This window comes from Lynx canadensis, chromosome B2 (assembly GCF_007474595.2).
Source record: "Lynx canadensis isolate LIC74 chromosome B2, mLynCan4.pri.v2, whole genome shotgun sequence".
Lineage (NCBI taxonomy): Eukaryota > Metazoa > Chordata > Mammalia > Carnivora > Felidae > Lynx > Lynx canadensis.
This window is the reverse complement of record NC_044307.1, coordinates 129,002,722-129,022,095: the sequence shown is the minus strand read 5'-3', so window position 1 is coordinate 129,022,095 and position 19,374 is coordinate 129,002,722. Positions and strand designations below refer to the sequence as shown.

The window sequence follows — 19,374 nt, the reverse complement described above, 5'->3', positions numbered from 1 at the left end:
TCAGATGAAAAATGAAATATTGATTATGTCTTCCTGCAGCTATTTATATATTTTGGCAGATGGACAATCCTAATCATTTTGTAGATTATATTTCTCAAAAAAGAAAATAGAGAACTTTGAAGTTCACTTTGTGAATTATCTTGAGAAATATAAATGGGTCTTATGGACATTTAAATTATGAAAGCTGAGGGGCACCTAGGTGGCTCAGTCAACTAAGCACCCAACTCTTGATTTCAGCTCAGGCTATGATCTCATGGGTCCGTGGGTTCGAGCCCCACGTTGGGCTCCACGCTATCAGCACAGAGCCTGCTTGGGATTCTCCCTCCCTCTCTCTCTGCCCCTCCGGCAACTCACGTGCACATGTGTTTTCTCTCTCAAAAGCAAATAAACTTAAAAAATAAATAAATTAGGGGCGCCTGGGTGGCGCAGTCGGTTAGGCGTCCGACTTCAGCCGGGTCACGATCTCGCGGTCCGTGAGTTCGAGCCCCGCATCGGGCTCTGGGCTGATGGCTCAGAGCCTGGAGCCTGTTTCCGATTCTGTGTCTCCCTCTCTCTCTGCCCCTCCCCCATTCATGCTCTGTCTCTCTCTGTCCCAAAAATAAATAAACGTTGAAAAAAAAAATTAAAAAAAAAAATAAATAAATTATGAAAGCTGGGTACCAAGCATTCAGATAAGTGAGAAATTATATAACATGTATCCAATACATTTTACTTTCCAAAAGAATCAAAGAACACTTACTCAGAAGAAGACTCAAGCAAGTCACTGTCTGGACTGGTTAAGATATTAGAAAATATATTCATTAAAGTTGAACCAAGCATTATATCAATGTTTTCTTCTTTATTCACAATCCGTTTGACCTGCTCTACAATGCTAGTAATATTGGCTGAGCTTAGGGTCTGCCCATCACCAGTTAAATTTAAAATCTGGTTGGCTACTTCATTTGCTTCCCCTAAAAAAAAAAAGGCAGAAAACAACACACAAAGTTTTGAATATTTCAGGAATCCAAAACCTATTATGATATTTCACTTCATAGTCTCAACTTTGGAGGAACCTATTTTCATATACAGTTCTAAGAGAAATGTCCCCAGAATCACAAAAAATAAGTATATACCTCCTGTTTAAAAATAATACACAACTATAAGACACTGACACAAATATCAGTTTATATTTTATGTCTTCTAAAACTGTCTTATTATTTTCAATTTCTGATAGAATAAACAGAACAGAAAGTTGGAATCAGGAAAAAACAGAATTTTCTACCTTAAGTGAAACAATCATTTGCTTAGCTTTTAATCACAATGGCTATGACAAAGCAGAAAAATATGTCGGAAGAGGATAAAGAGGATGAAGTCATTTCATTTTGCCTTTAAGAACTGAAGAAAAATTGCTCACTTACTTGAACAATTAGAGATGTCAGGAGGCCCCCAGTAGGCTAAAGATGTGTTGGCAAGGTCACGGTAACTATGGAACAAAACAAGATCGTTCAACTATTTGGCATAAATGACATTATAACTGACAAAATTAGTTAATAATAAGTTTTTAAATCTGCCTTGATAGCTAGGTAAATTTCATTTGAAAATAAAACTGCAATATATTGAAATAAAACTCCTACTAAGAATTCTTACTAGAAAAAAACCAGAAGCCATGCATCCTAGAAACAAAATACTAGCAAGAGCCGACATCCTAAGCTAGAATATATCAGGTTACTGAGGTTAAAAGCATATTTGGTAACACAGGTCAGATACCTCTTTGAGAACTTTTCAGATAAAATCTGATTGATTACCCATAACTCTGTATAGCAGATTATAATCCATACTTTATAGGTGAGGAAAAAGACTTAGAGAAACCAAAGAATATTCCAGTCTCACAGCCAAGAAGAGGTACAGCTTTGTTTCAAACTAGGGTCAGTGACTCTCTGAAGACCCTTCTTTCCTCCCTAGCATGTACCAAACGCGGCAGAAGGTGCAAGGTCTGGGCACTTTCCATTTCTGAACCCCTCCACCCCTGCGAGAAAATTCTTCGCTGGGGGGTGAGGTAGAGCATGAAGAACTGGGTCCAACTTGCTCTTCACTGAATCCCCTGCCATCGACCCATCTCTGGGGTTTCTATTAAACACTTAGGGAAAATCTACACCCTGACAGTCTCCATTAGCAGCCTGCCCTCACCTGCATTCTGACTTTATTTCCCTCTTTTTCTGCCTCCTTCCCCCTCCAAATTGTTTAAAAGTCTCAGAATTTCAGAGGTGCCCGGGTGGCGCAGTGGGTTAAGCTTCCGACTTTGGCTCAGGTCATGATCTCACAGTTCATGGGCTTAAGCCCTGCGTTGGGTTCTGTGCTAACAGTTCAGGGCCTGGAGCCTGCTTCAGAGTCTGTGTTTCCCTCTCTTTTTGCCCCTTCCCCCAGTCGCACTCTGTCTCTCTCTCTCTCAAAAAAACATACATACATAAACATTAAAAAAAGAATTTTTTTTAAAGTCTTGGAATTTCAGCTACATGTTCCAAAGCTGTGAGCAGGCACTTATTCATCCATATACAAGGTGCTTTGCTCTACAGACCACTCTGGTTTCCAGATCTCCCCATCTTTCTTTGGAAAAGCCTGAATCAGCCTGTTGCTTAGAGTAAAAAGCTTTTTTTGGTAACATCATCTTTGCCCTCCTTGAAGTGAATGATTTAGGTATTCACAGACTTTCCTGCCCTTTCCTATCAATATATGACACATGGGACCAACAGCACAGCACAAATGTTGAGGTGGATAATGTGGAGCTTTACTGGCAGGATTCAATAAAAGCATTACCATGTCCTTGAAGCATAAAAGCCTTGCTTCCCTGGACAAGGGAAGTTGTACACAGAGGGTGGGATGAGTGGCCATTGATAGCCTTTGGGATCCTCATCGGCATAACATAAACCTATGTGAAAATAACAACCAACACAGAAAGGTTAATCTATTCTTTGAAGTTCAGAGGTGCAAGATGAGAGCAAAATGATGACATTGGGAATTAGGTGTTTGTTTCACATAATACTGAAATACTAGCTTTTATGTTCAGAATTTGCAAAAATTTAGAAATTAGGAAAAAGAAACACTTAGCACATTTCAGACACAAAAATTATCCAAATCAAAGTCACACCTGTATGGGAGTAGAATCATGAAACATACATTATTCTCATGTAAATTAGCAGACAAAATTAGTAAAATAAAGGTTTATTCAAAAAATTAACACTACAAGGGCACCTGTGTGGCTCCATCAGTTGAGCTTCCAACTCTTGATTTTGACTCAGGTCATGATCTCATAGTCCCAGGATCGAGTCCCACATCGGGCTCTGTGCTGAGCAGGGAGTCTACCTGGGATTCTGTCTCTCTCTCCCTCTGCCCCTCTCCCCCACTTGCTCGCTCGCACGGTCTCTCTCAAGTTAAAAAATAGGGGTGCCTGGGTGGCTCAGTCGGTTAAGCATCCGACTTTGGCTCAGGTTATGATCTCAGGGCTATGAGTATGAGCCCAGCGTCAGGCTCTGTGCTGACAGCTTAAGCCTGGAGCCTGCTTCAGATTCTGTGTCTCCTTCTCTCTATGCCCCTTTCCCACTTATGCTCTGTCTCTCTCTCAAAAATAAATAAACATTATTTTTTTTAATAAATCAATAAACATTTAGGGACACCTGGGTGGCTCAGTTGGTTGAGAGTCTGACTTCTGCTCAGATCATGATCTCACAGTTTGTGAGTTCGAGCCCCATGTCAGGCTTTATGCTGACAGCTCAGAGCCTGGAACCTGCTTTGGATTCTGTGTCTCCCTCTCTCTGCCCCTTCCCCACTCATGCTCTGTCTCTCAAAAATGAATCAATGGTAAAAAAATAATAAAAAAATATTTAAAAAAATTAGTAAACCCTACATACAATGATGATCTTGAAAAATTCAAAATGTAATATGATATTTTTCCAAAGGGAAAAGGCTATAAAATACTGTAGTCATTGAGTTGCTCGCATATTTTATGGAAAAATCTCCAGCTGTTCGGAAAGCATCTTATGCCTGGAAGTTTGCTGAGAGGATAGTAAAAAGAGAGCTGTGAACCGGCACCACATGTCTCTCACACATGCCCTCACCCTCAAATCACCCCACCTGTTGTTTGAAAACTCTCTGGGCAAGTGTCATGACATAAATGATTCAGACTTTACAATTTTTAAAACACCAGAATAAGAGCAATAGATCAACAAAATCTTGTTATTTCAGAACTGAAAAACAGCAAGTTATACCAGACAGACTGTTGGGAACTGGTGTTATAGTCACCAACTGAACATTCAAAGAACTCTCCCACCTACATTCTAAGGCTTCAAATTGCCAGGGTTTTGACCTTTATTTTTTTCAATTGGTACAAACTTTTCCTCATAGGCCCACTGGGCAGAAAAACAGTAAAGGGCAGAACTTAAAGTAGTAGAAATTACACATCTAGGGATGCGGACAGTTTTCCGGGTTTCCTCAGCTTTCTAGAACAAAGACGAGGCCAGCTGACACTCACACGGCTTCCTGGTCATATGTAAGCTACTATTCTTCACGTTCCTTCCTCGTGGAGACTCATGTGTGAAAGGGTGGCCCATCTGTGAACAAGCAAGCACTCTCTCACAGAGGCTCAGGAACTGTCCATGCTGGGGTGCCTGGTGGCTCAGTCTGGGTAAGCATCTGACTCTCGGTTTTGGCTCACTCAGGTCATGGTCTCACGCATCTGAACCTTGCATCAGGCTTCGTGCTGACAGTGCTTGGAATCCTCTCTCTCCCCGCGTCTTGCTGCCCCTCCCCACTTGTGTTCTCTCCCTCTCTCAGAATAAATAAACTTAAAAAGAAGAAGAAGAAGAAGAAGAAGAAGAAGAAGAAGAAGAAGAAGAAGAAACAACAACTATTTGTGGTGACAACACGGATGGATGGTTTGCATTCCGCCCTCTTTGAGTTCTCTGTAACTGTGTATGTTGACACATTACATATGGGTAGCTCCTCACAGAAACAGAGATTGTCTGCTTCTTTATCACGCCGGGATTGTGGCCTCAGTTACACCAGCTTCTTTGAGACTGAGGGCTGCCCACTGCCCTCGCTTCAGCCTCCTGCACATGTCTAAGGAAAAGTCTCAAAGTTTCCTTTTCTCTCTATGAATACACTTAATCGTAATATAATTATAATCACATAGCAACAGAGTAATAACTTTACTTTTCGTTGTCCATATTTGTGATCACTGATTTTTCTAAAATAGTTCCATCAAAGTTCATTCATTTATTTATTCAAGTATTTAAGTGCTGGGAATGTGCTACGTTCCGGGGGAGGTGGGGAATGAGGGTGTGAAAAAAACTAACATGTGTGCTCAAGTGAGAAGAGATTCCTGTTTAAGGAAAGCATCCATAAGAATGTCAGCAAGTCCAGTCAAACACTATGACCTTCTGATTTGTACAGTGCTCGAGGTATCTGGACAGCATGAAGTAGAGGCTCAAATGACCCTATTTACACATGACGATGTCATAAAACACATCACAGAAAAGATGACTTTGGGTTGTCTTTAAAACAATGGTGTGAGAAGCAGGTGGATGGTGGGAGCAGAGCAGAGCAGTGTGAGCCAGACCTAGAAAGGCATTAAAGGGCATGGCATGTCTGGGCAAGGGCAAGCGTTCCCGCGTGTGTGGCTGGAGCTCAGGACGTGAATCGTGTCTAGGTGGGAACTCAATCTAAACCCTGGATGACTCCCAGATTTCTGGCCTATCCCTGTGGAGACAGTGGTATCATTAACGAAGACAGAAAACATAAGATGTTTTCTTATATCGAATTGCCTTTTCCAAGATTTACCTCATTAGATGTACATGTACACACTCTTTATTCCTGCTGCTGAAGCCAATTCTGGTCAAGGCTATCCTGGCACTTTGCTCATATTCTTAGCATTTCCAGAATATGTCCCCCACAAGAGTATAAACTCTCCTCTGCCCCTTTCATTCCCTTAGATTCATACGTGTTGAGTTGTTGTCTTTTACGTTAACCAGGTCACCCATTTGTTACAACGCCACCAATAGGATGAATTTCATCATCAGAAAAAATAGTTTTAAATAAGCAAACGATGCACAATGGAAGAATATTTCTGTGGCTGTTTCAGTTAAACCTGAATAGTTATATAGAATACTTATTAAAAAATTAAAGGAACTTACCCAGTTGTTTTACACTCACTGCATATAGCCTCAAGCCCTCATCCAAGGACTCATTATTTTTTAAGAGCTTCTGTTGAATGTCTTTTCCTTCTAAATTGGGATTGTTGGTAGCATTGTAAACTAGAAGGGCCCAAATCACCAACCTAGAAAAACATTTTAGATGTAATTGTTGGAATTGTTGGTTGATTTTTTTGGGGGGGTAGGGGGTGTGGAATAACAGTATATTTGAATATGGTAGTAAGAGGGATGACCATGGAGTGTGGAGACTCAACAGGCCACGACACTCAAAACCTCCTATTACTGGATAAATTAGAATGTTAAAAATATCTACATATGAATAGATTATATTGATTACTGCATGTATAATTCTATTATATCATATCATATAACCTCATTTCTTTTGAGAAATGTTTTAAGTAATATTTATAGTGTACATGCAAGAAAGGGCCACACTTATGACTAATTCTACATTGTTTCTTTATAGCCAATAATAAAGTTTTTTAGAAAAATTAAATTCCAACAAATATGACTAAAATGATCATTTGACTTTAAGATTATTAAGGGTATTACCATTTACAAATATGTTCCAATTTCTCCCGAACTGTAATAATGATTTTCCATCCTGATGAAGCATTTGCCAAGTATGTTATATGGTGAAAAGTTATAAAATAAATACTTAAAATATACATGATGATTGGCCAGCATCCTGCAGAAGTCTACAGACTGTCTGACCTTGAACGTCTTTAAAAAGAAAATATTTCTAAGAGAAGCAGAGATGCATCCTAAAAGCCCCATAAAAACCTTTGGTTCTACATTTCAAAATAATGTAATTTTCTGTTCAACTGTAATCATAGCCATAGTCAATAGCAGAAATCAAAACATGTCGAAGTCAAGGTGGTAGCAATGCTTTTGAAATAAGTGTTCCCAGGAGAGAGGCATGGCATATCTAAGTTATAAAATTATGTGGGTATCAATAAAAATGAAATAGAGTACTGATATATTTGTGGTGTTAAAAAAAGAAAGATTCCTTGAAATTATGCTATTCAAGGTCAGGTGAAATTAAAGAAGAGTTCTATTTTTTCCCCCTAAATATCTGCTCATCTCAAGGGCAAAGTGCTGAACTGTTCTCATAATTCAGTCTGAAAAGCTATTTATCTCTAAAATGATCTACTGCTTCGTGTTCATATATAAGTCATATTTCAGGATGAGCAAGACAAACAGATATAAATATAATGGTGAACTGTCATCACTTAATAATTTTTTAAATGGCCTATAAAAAAAGTATCTTATGATTAAATTATTGTTGGAAGATAAGCTTTGCCACTCTAGTTACTGACAGCTTAGAGTTGGGAACATGACCTTTTACTTCTGTTGAATATTAAGAACATAATGAACACAATGTATTGGGATGATACTGAATACCCAAATTCAGCAATTCAAGAATGACCATGCATTTTCACAGGCCTTATCTCTGTATTTTCCTCTCTCATCCTGAAAACTGAAACTGTTTCATGGTTCCACAAAGTTCCATCAGTTGTTACCATCAATCACCCTTTATTTGAATAAACCAGTCTCTGCGGCTTTGGTTTCCTGTCTGGGCGATAGAGGATGATAGCATTATCTGAGGTTATGGCCTGTGTTAAGTGTTACAATCAAATTGAAAGGAAAACTTTGGGGAAAAAAAGTGTGTGTAAAACTAGTAGATTGTGGTTTTGAGAAAACACTATGAGAGACTAAAAATTTATCAATGAGCATAAGAGAAGTAGAGAGTAGGAAAAAAAAAAGAGGGGAGAATGTCTGTAAGAATACATTGTAAATAACTTTAAAATGATTAAAAATTTTTTCAAACAATAAGCTTTTAAACAGTTTCAAAAAATTGTGAAACAAAGATTCATACCAAATAAAAACTACACATGTGGACTTTCCCATATATATGGTCTTGGTTCCCTCTCCATATTAATTTTCTGTGAAGCTACCCATTGGTTTGACAGACAACTGAAATTCCATGAATGTAAATGTCTTTCAAGCAAGAGTTTCCGAGGTACTGATGTATGCCAGTGATGGCAGACTTCAGTATTGCTGGGTAGTAGAAGAATCACAGAAGGTACACTAAAAAGGGCAATGCTGACTTCCTACAGAGGATATACCATTGAGGACACCCGCAACTTTGGCTGCCCCAATTGTTAGACAAAGTGTCCAACAAAGGGATCTGTATCATGCATCCATTATTCCAAGCTCAATATGATCTAGCAGCACAGGTTGGAGAAAAAGTTATTTGGCCAAACAGAGAAGTCCAGCCACCATTCAAGAATATAGCATTAACCTAATTATTCTGTTCTTTAGATCATAAAGGAAAAGGAACTTTCTTTCCCTAATCGGATGTTTCAAGCCAATCTGTTGAAGATACACAGAAATGAAAAGTTTCAACTATAATTAAAAAAAAATTTGCTTTTTTAATATTAAACAGAAAGCAAAAAAAAAAGTAAGAAGAAATTCTCTGGTTAACTTTCATATGAAATTCTATTTTTGTCTTCTAGTAAGAATACATCACCTTAAAAGAAGTATATTCCATCATTACTGTTGTAAATCTATAAAATCAGTTCAGTCAATTGAAATGGAGTAAGAATTACATGAACTTTTCCTTTTCAACTACTTTTTTTTTTCTTCTTTGGAGATGTAATAGACTACCTGACCACAGCTAAATTTATTTCATTTAGGAGTTAAAGTTGTTTTTAATTATACCACCCTCTGAAGCTGGCCTGTGAATGCCAGTGGGTTCTGCAACGTGGACAGATCTGTTAAATTACCTGCCTGGTCTTGATACGAATTTTAAAATGAAAACTTCTGAAAAGTAGCTATTACCCATATTATTAGATGCCACCATACATAAGCTTTAACTATCTTTTTTTCTTTGATGGTCTTTTTGAAATTTCAAATAAGATGTAATGGGTTATCATAAACGAGCTAGAAATACTAAATATAAAAACTCAGACATTTTAAGTGTTCTACTTCTGAATTATTTTTCATCAGATGTACATTTCTATCCACTCTATTATTTGATGGTTTTGACTACAAAAAAAAAAAAAAACAGTGTGTATTAGTGCTAAAGAAATAAAAGTGCTACTTGATTAAAATGTTTCCCTCCTATTTCATTATTCTCATTTCTCTACCAGACAGTCAAAACAGGTGAGAGAAAGGATGTTACACTTTCTGTTAAGACTTTGTCAGTGTTACCTTGGATCATTTCCAATGCTTCTCTTGACTTTAATCTTGTCCTCTCCAGTGCTCAGGTGAAAACTATAAATACAAATATGTACATTCATTATCAACCTCATCTGCCACATCATCAACAACACAATTTGAGGAGGTGAAAGAAAGAAGCAAAATGAACATTCTAGGCCACTATTTCCAAACATGTGTCCTGAAAGTATAGTTCTTTCACATGTCTGAGAACAAATGGCTCCATGGTCAAGTAAGTTTGGCAGCCGTGTGACAAGATTTTAAGATTCACAACACATGTTAGTATACTAAAGAATATGAGATGTTCAGATATCTAGAGATGCACTCAGCTTAAGAATGTACTTCCAGGCTAATTCAACGTGATCCTTCTTCTGTGTTAACAACATTTGTCAGGTTCACAGAATACACATCTAGGTTTCATGAAACATACTTTTGAAAACTAAGAATAAAACTATGGAAACAAGGTGCAGAGGAGGATATGTGGATTATACTATTTCCTAGGCAGTTATAGTATTTAAAAATAATAGTAAAAGATATTTTTGAAAAGCTAGGTGCAGACTATAGATATCTCATCTAACAGAAAAACAGTCTCCAAATTGGGGTGCTACAGATGGTCCACTGGGGTGTGAGATGAAACTAACAGGACTTCTATGTATATGTGATTATCTTCTTTTAATTTATGGTATATTATAACATATACTGGCTAAGTAATGCACACACACAAATTTATTTGAAATCGCAAACATATTTTGGGAATACATATAATTTTTTTTTAAAGGTTGGGATCCATGATCAAAAAATTAAAACCAATTGCTACAGCCCTAAAGATTTTTGTGCACAGAAATAAAAAAATATAGAGTTGTTTTAGAAAGATTATAAATATGGTGCATGTGTGTATGTGTGTACTTGTGCTCTGTGTGTGGGGTATAACCAGAGAGAGAGAGCATAGCGTTAAATGAGACTTTTTATTTACTTAAATAAATAAGTAAATAAATTACTTTTTATTTCTTAAATAATTAATTCTGTCATTACCTGATATTGACCACGTAAACAGTGTAGTTCCAATTTTGGAAGGTTAAATTGAGCTGAAAAATACAATGGGAAAGAGTGAGCTTTGATAATACTTTCTAAAAAAAAAAAAAAAAATCTGAATCGAGTTTCTTCCCTCCCAAAAGATAAGCTGTTATTGGAATAATGCCCTGGGAAAATCCCAGAGAGCCAGAGTGAAAGAAAGGTGAAGATAACAGTTACTGGATCATTATATGCCAAGAACTTTGCAAAGGTTATTTCTTCGATCTCACAACAACTAATGAGATAGGTATTATCTACTCCTTCACCCTTATTTATGAAGAAACTGAGCTTCATGGAGAGAAATAGCTTGCCCAATGTCCTCAACTAAGAGGTAGCAGATCCCAGACTAAATCCCAAGTCTGTCTGGAAACAGTATACTTTCCTCTCTAGCCTGTATTATAATGGGCTCCACTATAATGATTCTTCAAATTAGCCCACAGACTGAACACTACACAGTTGTAAGAGGGTACATAGGAGGATTAGCACAATAAACGCCTTCGTATTCCTCATTCAACAAACACTGTAGCAGTAACACATCCTTTTCTAGTAACTATCATCTCATAAGGATATTAGTAAGAATAATTACAAATTAACAATACAAACCTTTAAAAAAAACAAAATGAGTTCAATATTATTGGGAACTATGTTTATTATTGTGTGGCTATTTAACAGCCTCATGGGTCTGAGCATCAGACTTTTTAAAGAAGGAACAGATTCTTCTCAATATAAGTAACAATTACATTGTCCAATACAATCACAAATGGGATTTCTTTACTGATATGAGATCTTCCTATTTGTGTATCACCTCCAGAGGGATTTTTAGGAAAGCTGCTCTCCATTTAGAAATGATACATATATCCTAGTGTTTCAATTTGTTACTGGCTTTAATATGCCAGTCCAAAAAGTCAACAGCAGCATTTGTCATTATTAGACAATTTCACTCCTCCCCTCAAGTTTGTAACAGAATTTTTAATTACACACTATTGTTTCCTGTGGTCATCTTGTTTTAAAGCATATTCAAAATAAGGCTTTTCTTATGATGGACTCTTCAAAATAAGACTGTTTTGTCATATCAGTTATTCTTTAGATAGATAGATAGACAGATGATAGATAGATGATAGATAGATGATTGACAGATAGATAGATTAGACAGTCACCACTACCTCTCAACGTATTTAGCCTTGTTTTGCTATGAACAGCATATTTGCCAGGCTTCAGCATAAGAAAACCCATTTTTCTTCAAAATGTATACTCGAGTGACTTCAATCACAAAAACTGTGTGAACTGTAGTAGTGCTGTATATAAAGCAGTACAAAGTCCCACTGTATACTATAGATAGAAAATAAAATAGAAAAAATAGAAGCCTATGGAAAACAAAATTTTTGTTTTGGAGATGAAAATTAAAAAACGATAGGTGGTATCTATAAGGAAAATAAAATAAAATGCTGATTTTTTTAAATTGGAAATTACCAAAATTTTCATTAATAGAATACTGATTAAATAAATTAGCATAACCTAAATCTCCCTCAACAGAAGACTTAAGGGGTGCCTGGGTGGCTCAGTCGGTTGAGCCTCTGACTTCAGCTCAGGTCATGATCTCATGGTTTGTGAGTTCGAGCCCTGCATGGGGCTCTGTGCTGACAGCTCAGGGCCTGGAGCCTGCTTCGGATTCTGTGTCTCCCTCTCTCTCTCCTCCTCCCCTGCTCACTCTGTCTCTCTCTCTCAAAAATAAAGATAGATTAAAAAAAAACAAAAACAAAAACAAAAACAGAAGACTTAAATGACCAGACAGTCACATAATGGAATACTATGCACCTTTAAAAAAGAATAAAAAGAAAACTTAGATAAGGAAGGTCTCTGTGTACTTTGATGGAAACCTGGCAATTACAAAAATAAGTACAATGATATGTAAGATATGCTCTTAGTGAAAAACAGGAGGAAAAATACAAATCTATAGTCCTTTTAAAAAATGTTTATTTATTTTTAAGAGGGGGGAGGGGCAGAGAGAGAGAGGGGAAACAGAGGATCCAAAGCAGGCTCTGCTGTGCTATCAGCACAGAGACTGATACAGGGCTCGAATTCATGAACTATGAGATCATGACCTGAGCCAAAGTCGGACAGTTAACCAACTGAGCCACCCGGATACCCCAAGAATATATAGCCTTGTTTTCTTTTATATGCACAAAGAAATTCAGGGCGGGGGAACAAACAAGAAAAATTAACAATGACTTCTAAGCAGATGGGTTGGTCTCCAGGGAGATGAGCTACAAAGATGGTCAGAGTACTTTCACGATATATTTTGTTATACTTTTTGGTTTATGAATCAAACATTCAAACAATTAAATAAAAAATATAGAATCTACTTTTTAAAAGCTATGCTGAAAACGTAGGGATATAATAGTCAATAAAAATAACTATCAAAATATATTTCTATTTGTGTGGTACTTTCCTTATTTAGACATTAAACATCTATGAGGCTTGTCCTTGATTCAAATGTCACTCCCTCACTATGCATCAGCATACACCTTACTTCTATGTCTATTCATAGTAAGCATAAGGAACAGTGTCTGTGTTTCAGTATGATCTACGGACTCAATAACCCAGACAGTAGATTCCTTTGCAGGTTTCCAGAGGTTAAAGGTTTCAAATCACAAAAGAAATTATATAAGTTCACTTACCCATTCTGCCACCTTGTTCTGTACTTTAACCTCAGGGTGATGAAGGATGTTTTGAATCACTATGGAAATTCTAAAGATAATTCCATCTGTCCATTGGAAATAGGATTTAGTCGTTAATTATCTTTTATAGTCCTACAATTATCAATTTAAATATACAATCACACAATTTCACACAATGTAAAAGAAATGACTTCTGTTGGAGAAACAGGCTTCTAGTTATGGAATAAGTCACAGTAATAAAAGGTACAGTATAGAAAATACCATCAATAGTATTGTAATAGTGTTGTGTGTTGATAGATGGTAGCTACACTTTCAGTGAGCACAGCATCACACACAGACTTGTGGAATACCTGAAACTAACATTGTGTGTCAACTACACTTCGATTAAGAAAAAACTAAAAAAAAAAAACAAAAAACAAAAAACCACTTTCTACACAGGTACAGAAAAGTTGAGATATTTTGACTTAATGCTCATTGACCTTTGCAACTGCTTAGCAAGAGTTATCAATTAGTTTATTCTGAGAAATAACCCATTTCTCCTACATTGTCACCTATATATGTTTCTTTAATTCTATAGATTTTGGATATTTACTCTAATTTTTTCATGACTTTCTCATGTACAATTTGATCTCATGTAATAAGAAATTATCATTTTTTTTGTACCTTATAAAGAATGACAGGGTTTGGGGGGTGAAAACTTAAGTGGGATGATGGGCAGAAGTTAGCTTGAAAAAGAACAGATACACACATATTTGTTGCCCTCTGCTCCTTATTCTCCACCCCACCCCCCACAGCGTTTACTTCTAAGTCATTCACCAGATTTTTCATCAAAATTCCATAAATATAGTCGCTTGTATCAAAATAAAGGGGGGAGGGAAGAAAGAATATTTGCAGATAGAATTTTAACTGGACTAAGTTGCTTTAAAAAGAAAACTTTATGTGAGAAGAAGGTTCTGCTTTTTTCTTTTGGGGATCTTTAAAGTAGTCTGATGTATTTTTTTTTGTAAATGCAAATCAAAGTCACCACCCAAGGTTTGCTGAATCTCTCTAGATGTGTGTTATAGGATACCTTACTATAAATAGCTAATGAAAAAAATATCATTTTAAAATATGTTAGGTTATATATAGAAACGAATTGATTCTCCATTATTTTGTCAATCATCTTTCTTCATGCTTATATTTTGGTAACTCTTCAGGAAAGTATGCATAGAAAATGTAGAAAGTATATAATTTAAATACTGTTGGGGAATAGATTTAATGAAAAATTTGGAAAGTCAGTAGAAAATACATAAAACTCTGCCTCTGGAAATCCCCATATCTACCAAAATGCAAATTCCAGTCCCACTACCAAAGGAATGTTTTTCCAGTATGGGGTCAGAATCTCATACTAAAACTTTTGCCGCTCCCAGAGGTAATAGTCTAAATACATGAAATTGGTACAAGTCCAAGGACAAGTGGGTTTAACTTATGCAGACTAGGTTATTTCAGCTTCTAAAACTCTTCAGGTATTTTAATGAAGTTGATTTTATGTTCCTCTAAAAATATTCTGAATTTAAAATACTTAGAGGAATATATTCAAAACAAATGATAATAATTCAGATTAACAAAACCCATTCAGACTGTATGTCTCATCATATAAAATTATGGATATTCTGAAAGAAGAAATTCAAATTGCAGAGGTCCCAGAGTTATTCCAGGATCCTAAGGACAATTCTGGGAATGTTCACTTGTGCCAGCAGAGTAGCCGAAAAGCCACCACTAGATGGAGACGTAAAGCATGTGTTTAAGACCAGTATTCTTTCCCTCTCAGGAAAATACTGCAAAATACTAAAAATCATTATTTTTAATCACTGAGATTTCTGAAATGTTTTGGAAACATTTAAGATGTTTTTATTTAAATTTTAGATATCTGCTGCCTCATTTTTCAATTTGCTGTTATTTATAAAGGAGAAAGACCTCCAATATCAGAGATAATCTAAATGAATTTATGAATATAGTACTCTCCCTAGAGTTATATTGCTTACAGCAAATAAAATATGTGAACACAGAAAACAACCTAACATCTTGTGTTACAGATTCTCCTGTGTTATAGATCACTTTCAAAGTCATTTCTTTTCAGAAGCCTTGGAATGAAGTATCCATATACTCAAGGGAGTCTACTTGTTAAACTTACTTAAAATTTCCGAATAACACAGTCAACAACTAAACATGAGAAATGCCCAGGAGTGGACTGTCAACACTAGATAAAATGTCCACCAAAGAACTGGTAAGAAGGGTTTTGGTTTGCAGCAAAATAATTGGCTTAAGCATTGCCATTGCAGAAAATACACAATTAAGACACACTAAGGCAGGCTTTCCCATGTCATTCTAGAGGTCAAGTGGTCCTCTATAGATGTAACAACTCTCACAGTGTCTCATTAGAAAAGCTTATTACAAATTTTCATATATTCCAGAGACTTCAAAAGCTGTATGTATTATCCTACTAATGGCATCCAAGCCAGAAGAATTCATGATAGACATTTCTTGGGGGGGGGGAAAGTATTTAAGAGTATATCCATTTTCCAATTAGATAACTCTTTCATCCATGCAGGACTTCAAAGCAGAAATCATTGCTTATCATTACAGACGTGGCATCAAAATGGTATTGCTGTCTATAGGTCTTTCTCCACTTAATCATTTTTTTGGTCCTTAACACCCTTTTCAGAGTTTCTTAAAAGATATAGAAACAAGACTACTTTATTCTATATTGAAGGGTGTGAAGTATAGGTTTGAAAGGCAGATTTTAAAATATTTATTTGAAAAGACAGATGTTAAAATATAAACCAAATGTTATTTTAGAGTCAAAATGATGTCTTTGGACCAGTGATGAGGCAATTATAACACATAAGTAGCATTTACAAGAAGACTGGAGTCCTGCTCATCCTATACACACGATTTCTTTAGATAACAAGAATGTAAAGCTAGAATGATTGTCTGGTCCATACATCCACCCAGAGAGTAAATTTATGTTAAGAAACTAGAAGCAGTGGTACAATGAATACTTGTAAGCTAGGCTTTTTTTGAACAATAATAAGGACTAACAGAGTTAGTTCCTTGCTTGGGTTACTTGTGTTGACCCCACAAAATTTAATATCCAGGGGCACTGGAGTGATGCTTCAAGCACAGAAAATAAGATTTGGTATGCAAATAATAACCGACTCAAGAGCTTTCCTTAAGAATGTAATGTAAAAGGCACAAAAAAATTATTTGTGGGAATACCTCGGTTATCCGTTACAGACTGAAATATCTGTTTATGAAAAGTAACTTAAAGATTTTCCTAGTATACAGTCTGAGGTATCAGATAAAAGTCCTTTTGAAAATAACAAAAGGAACTTTACATAGGAACATTTCACAAAGTCTAGGAAAACGCATTTCATCGATACACTGAAGAAGTCTGTCTGTCAATCTCGATCCCTGTCCACCCCCTACACCAGCATATCATCATTGGTAGACTCAGCAAAACTCTTCGATAGTCTGGAGTTTAAAGGATTGGGTACGATAGATGACAAATTTGATAGCTGTACCTATCTTTCTTACAGTCAACAAAATAGGATTCTCTAATATATCTGATCATGATAAGCCTGAGAATGTTTACTGAATCCATTTCCCGAGGAATAAGAGAAGTGTATCTGGAGTTGCTGACAGTATGTGAATGATTTAGACATGACCTTAAGTTCCATTTATTCACAAGGTGAACAAGTAATTCTCTTTCCAATTATTTCTAACTTGACTACATCAAAGAAAAAATATTAATTAGATTACAGTCTGCCTCTAACACTTTGTTACTCTCCCTTTTTAAAAAGATAGTGAAGGCGTAGTGAAGGTGTAGAGATACAAGAAAACAATAGGAGATGGAGAGAATTTAATAATATTTTCATTATATTCATTTTCATTTTTCATTTCTATTTTACAACAGTTTTACAACAGCAATATCAATTTTCCCAAATAAACACAAATGCTTAAGTAAAAATGTGAGTCAATTTAGGAACAAAACCTATTAAATCAATAGTATAGGTGGCTAAATATATGGTAAAAATTGTTCAGATGGTACACAGATTGGAGGACGTGATTTTGAGAATATTTCTACCACATGATGACTTTTGAATATTTTTAAATGCTAGGACTGCGTTTTTTATCAAGAATCATCTAAATTAGGTTTTTCCCTCTAATGTAGTCAAGTCAAACCATTTTAACTGATTCTAACATTTGCTCGCTTTGTTGAAACCCCATTGAAGGTTATGACGCAGAGAGAGACGGCTGAACAAGGCTCTCTTCAAGAATGTCAGAAATGACATGACTGAGTGAATACAGCTCCACTCTACCAAAGTCAAGGACTCTGAAGCATCATATAAACGTTCTTGGGCAGTAGAGGACGTGCCAGTCCTGGAGGGAGAATGCCACAGAGGCTCTTTGTATGTTCGTACAAAGAGCGAAATACTTAGTTAGAATTATAATATTCCCATCTACTGGCTGGAGTCCATGTGAAATATGCACTGGAAACTTCAGCTGTTGCTGCTTTTTCCTGGGGGTTGCTGGAATGTCTGCCCCATCATAAATCTCCTTGGTGTAACTACCAGAATAACCATAAACACTTCCCTGAATCGATGTCTTTATAACTGTAGTGAAATTTAGATCTATGTTTCATGTAAAATATTCCATACTTCCAATTTAAATGTCCTTACAGAGGAAGTTGGTATAACCCCCGAAGCCAAAGAAAAAATGAACTATGTGGGTTTCTTTTCTCTGGGTTTTTGTCCTTGGTGATATACTGCAGATGTTTTGGCCTCACAAGTGAAATGATTGGGGTTGAGAAAATTCCTTTGTTTCTAATAGCTCATATTTGAGAATATTACTGTATTCAAGGCAATGCTGTGGTCACCTGATTGGAATTTCTCTTTTCTAGAAGAAACTTAAATCATTTACTCCGAATTACCAAAAGGCTATGTGGTCCATATAGGTAGCAGACTAAATAATAATTCAAGTTACCTGGCATTTTCCCTGCTCGTATCTTATATCCTATTAACTGCCATATTTGCAAATTACAAATAATATATATAGTGAAGTATATATGGAAAAAAAGTCAAGAAGTATTGGCACTTAACTGAAATTTTGTCAGCCAAAAATGGACTTAGTTGATACGCAATCACATTCTAACCATTATTCTTCAACAAATAAAAACAGACAGCAACGTATTACCATATAAATTGATCTAAATGTCACTAACGCTTAAACATAAAAGTTGATTTCAGTGAGAAATTACATCACCAGCATTAGTTTTTTTGAAATCATAAAGTTCCTTAAAAAACTGGTTTCATGAAGGGAATAGTCTGACAAAATACCATGAATATTTTTTCAGATATTTCACATAAAGCAAATTAATTCCTTTTAATTAAGTGCCTTTCTCTTAGAGCTTCCTTTGACAGCAATGTTAGCGAAAAGTGCATGAGAGTAGTACTGGAAATGTGGTCATTCCACTGGTCATTAGAAAAAGGAATTCAAGGGATTCAAGGGACATCGATTTATTTTACTAACCTTACAAATGTACAAATGTTCCCAATTATTCCACAAACAGAAATTTTGTTTGACGCTTAGGTATCCCCACTCTTAGAATACAATTTGTTATCACATCAGACATACTACAAATATAAAAGGTAATGATTTCTTACCATTCCTTTGTTTATCGATTCTATTAGTAACAGGCATGTTAGTGGTGACAGTGGGTGGTGTAGTACTAGGAGAGTCTACAGTAGCTGGTAATAAAGATGAGAGAGATGTAATTTTGCAAGGAGCAATGACAGTTAATATGGACGAGCACTCTATAATTAATGCTTGAAAATATATAGAGGAGGAATAGGAACCATTTCTTGCTACTAACTACAACAGACTCTAGGGTTATAATGCGTAAAATGAAGCAATGCTTCCTATGGCACATTAAGAATCACTTCATATGGCCTTTGGTATTAGAATGCACAGGAGTCTGGAGTTGGCACAAAGGAACAGGAGAAAGAACGTCGAGGTTCTAGACCGAGGTCTGCCATTAACAGGTTAATGACCACGTAGTGGTTTACTAATTCAATCTTTCTAGAACTCGATTTCCTAAGTTTGTATTAAAAAAAAAAAAAAAAAGAAAAGAAAAAAAGAAGGTCGCAGAAGGCAGTCTGCACCTCACCTGTCAGCTTTCT

The 19,374-nt window shown here is 36.1% G+C and overlaps 1 protein-coding gene across 3 annotated transcripts in view; it reads right to left on the bottom strand.

Moving 5' to 3' along the window:
- ADGRG6 (adhesion G protein-coupled receptor G6) overlaps nt 1–19,374 on the bottom strand; it is a 140,415-nt gene that overhangs the window by 40,047 nt on the left and 80,994 nt on the right. For 2 of the 3 annotated variants that reach the window (XM_030316474.1, XM_030316476.1), the window contains exons 6-13: nt 18,859–18,942; nt 13,154–13,239; nt 10,437–10,489; nt 9,399–9,461; nt 6,165–6,307; nt 2,794–2,905; nt 1,398–1,462; nt 740–950 (exon numbers count right to left, since the gene is read on the bottom strand). In XM_030316474.1, the coding sequence (XP_030172334.1) occupies nt 740–950; nt 1,398–1,462; nt 2,794–2,905; nt 6,165–6,307; nt 9,399–9,461; nt 10,437–10,489; nt 13,154–13,239; nt 18,859–18,942 (817 nt within the window). The remainder of the gene's footprint in view (nt 1–739; nt 951–1,397; nt 1,463–2,793; nt 2,906–6,164; nt 6,308–9,398; nt 9,462–10,436; nt 10,490–13,153; nt 13,240–18,858; nt 18,943–19,374) is intronic. The other variant, XM_030316475.1, reaches the window with a different exon arrangement.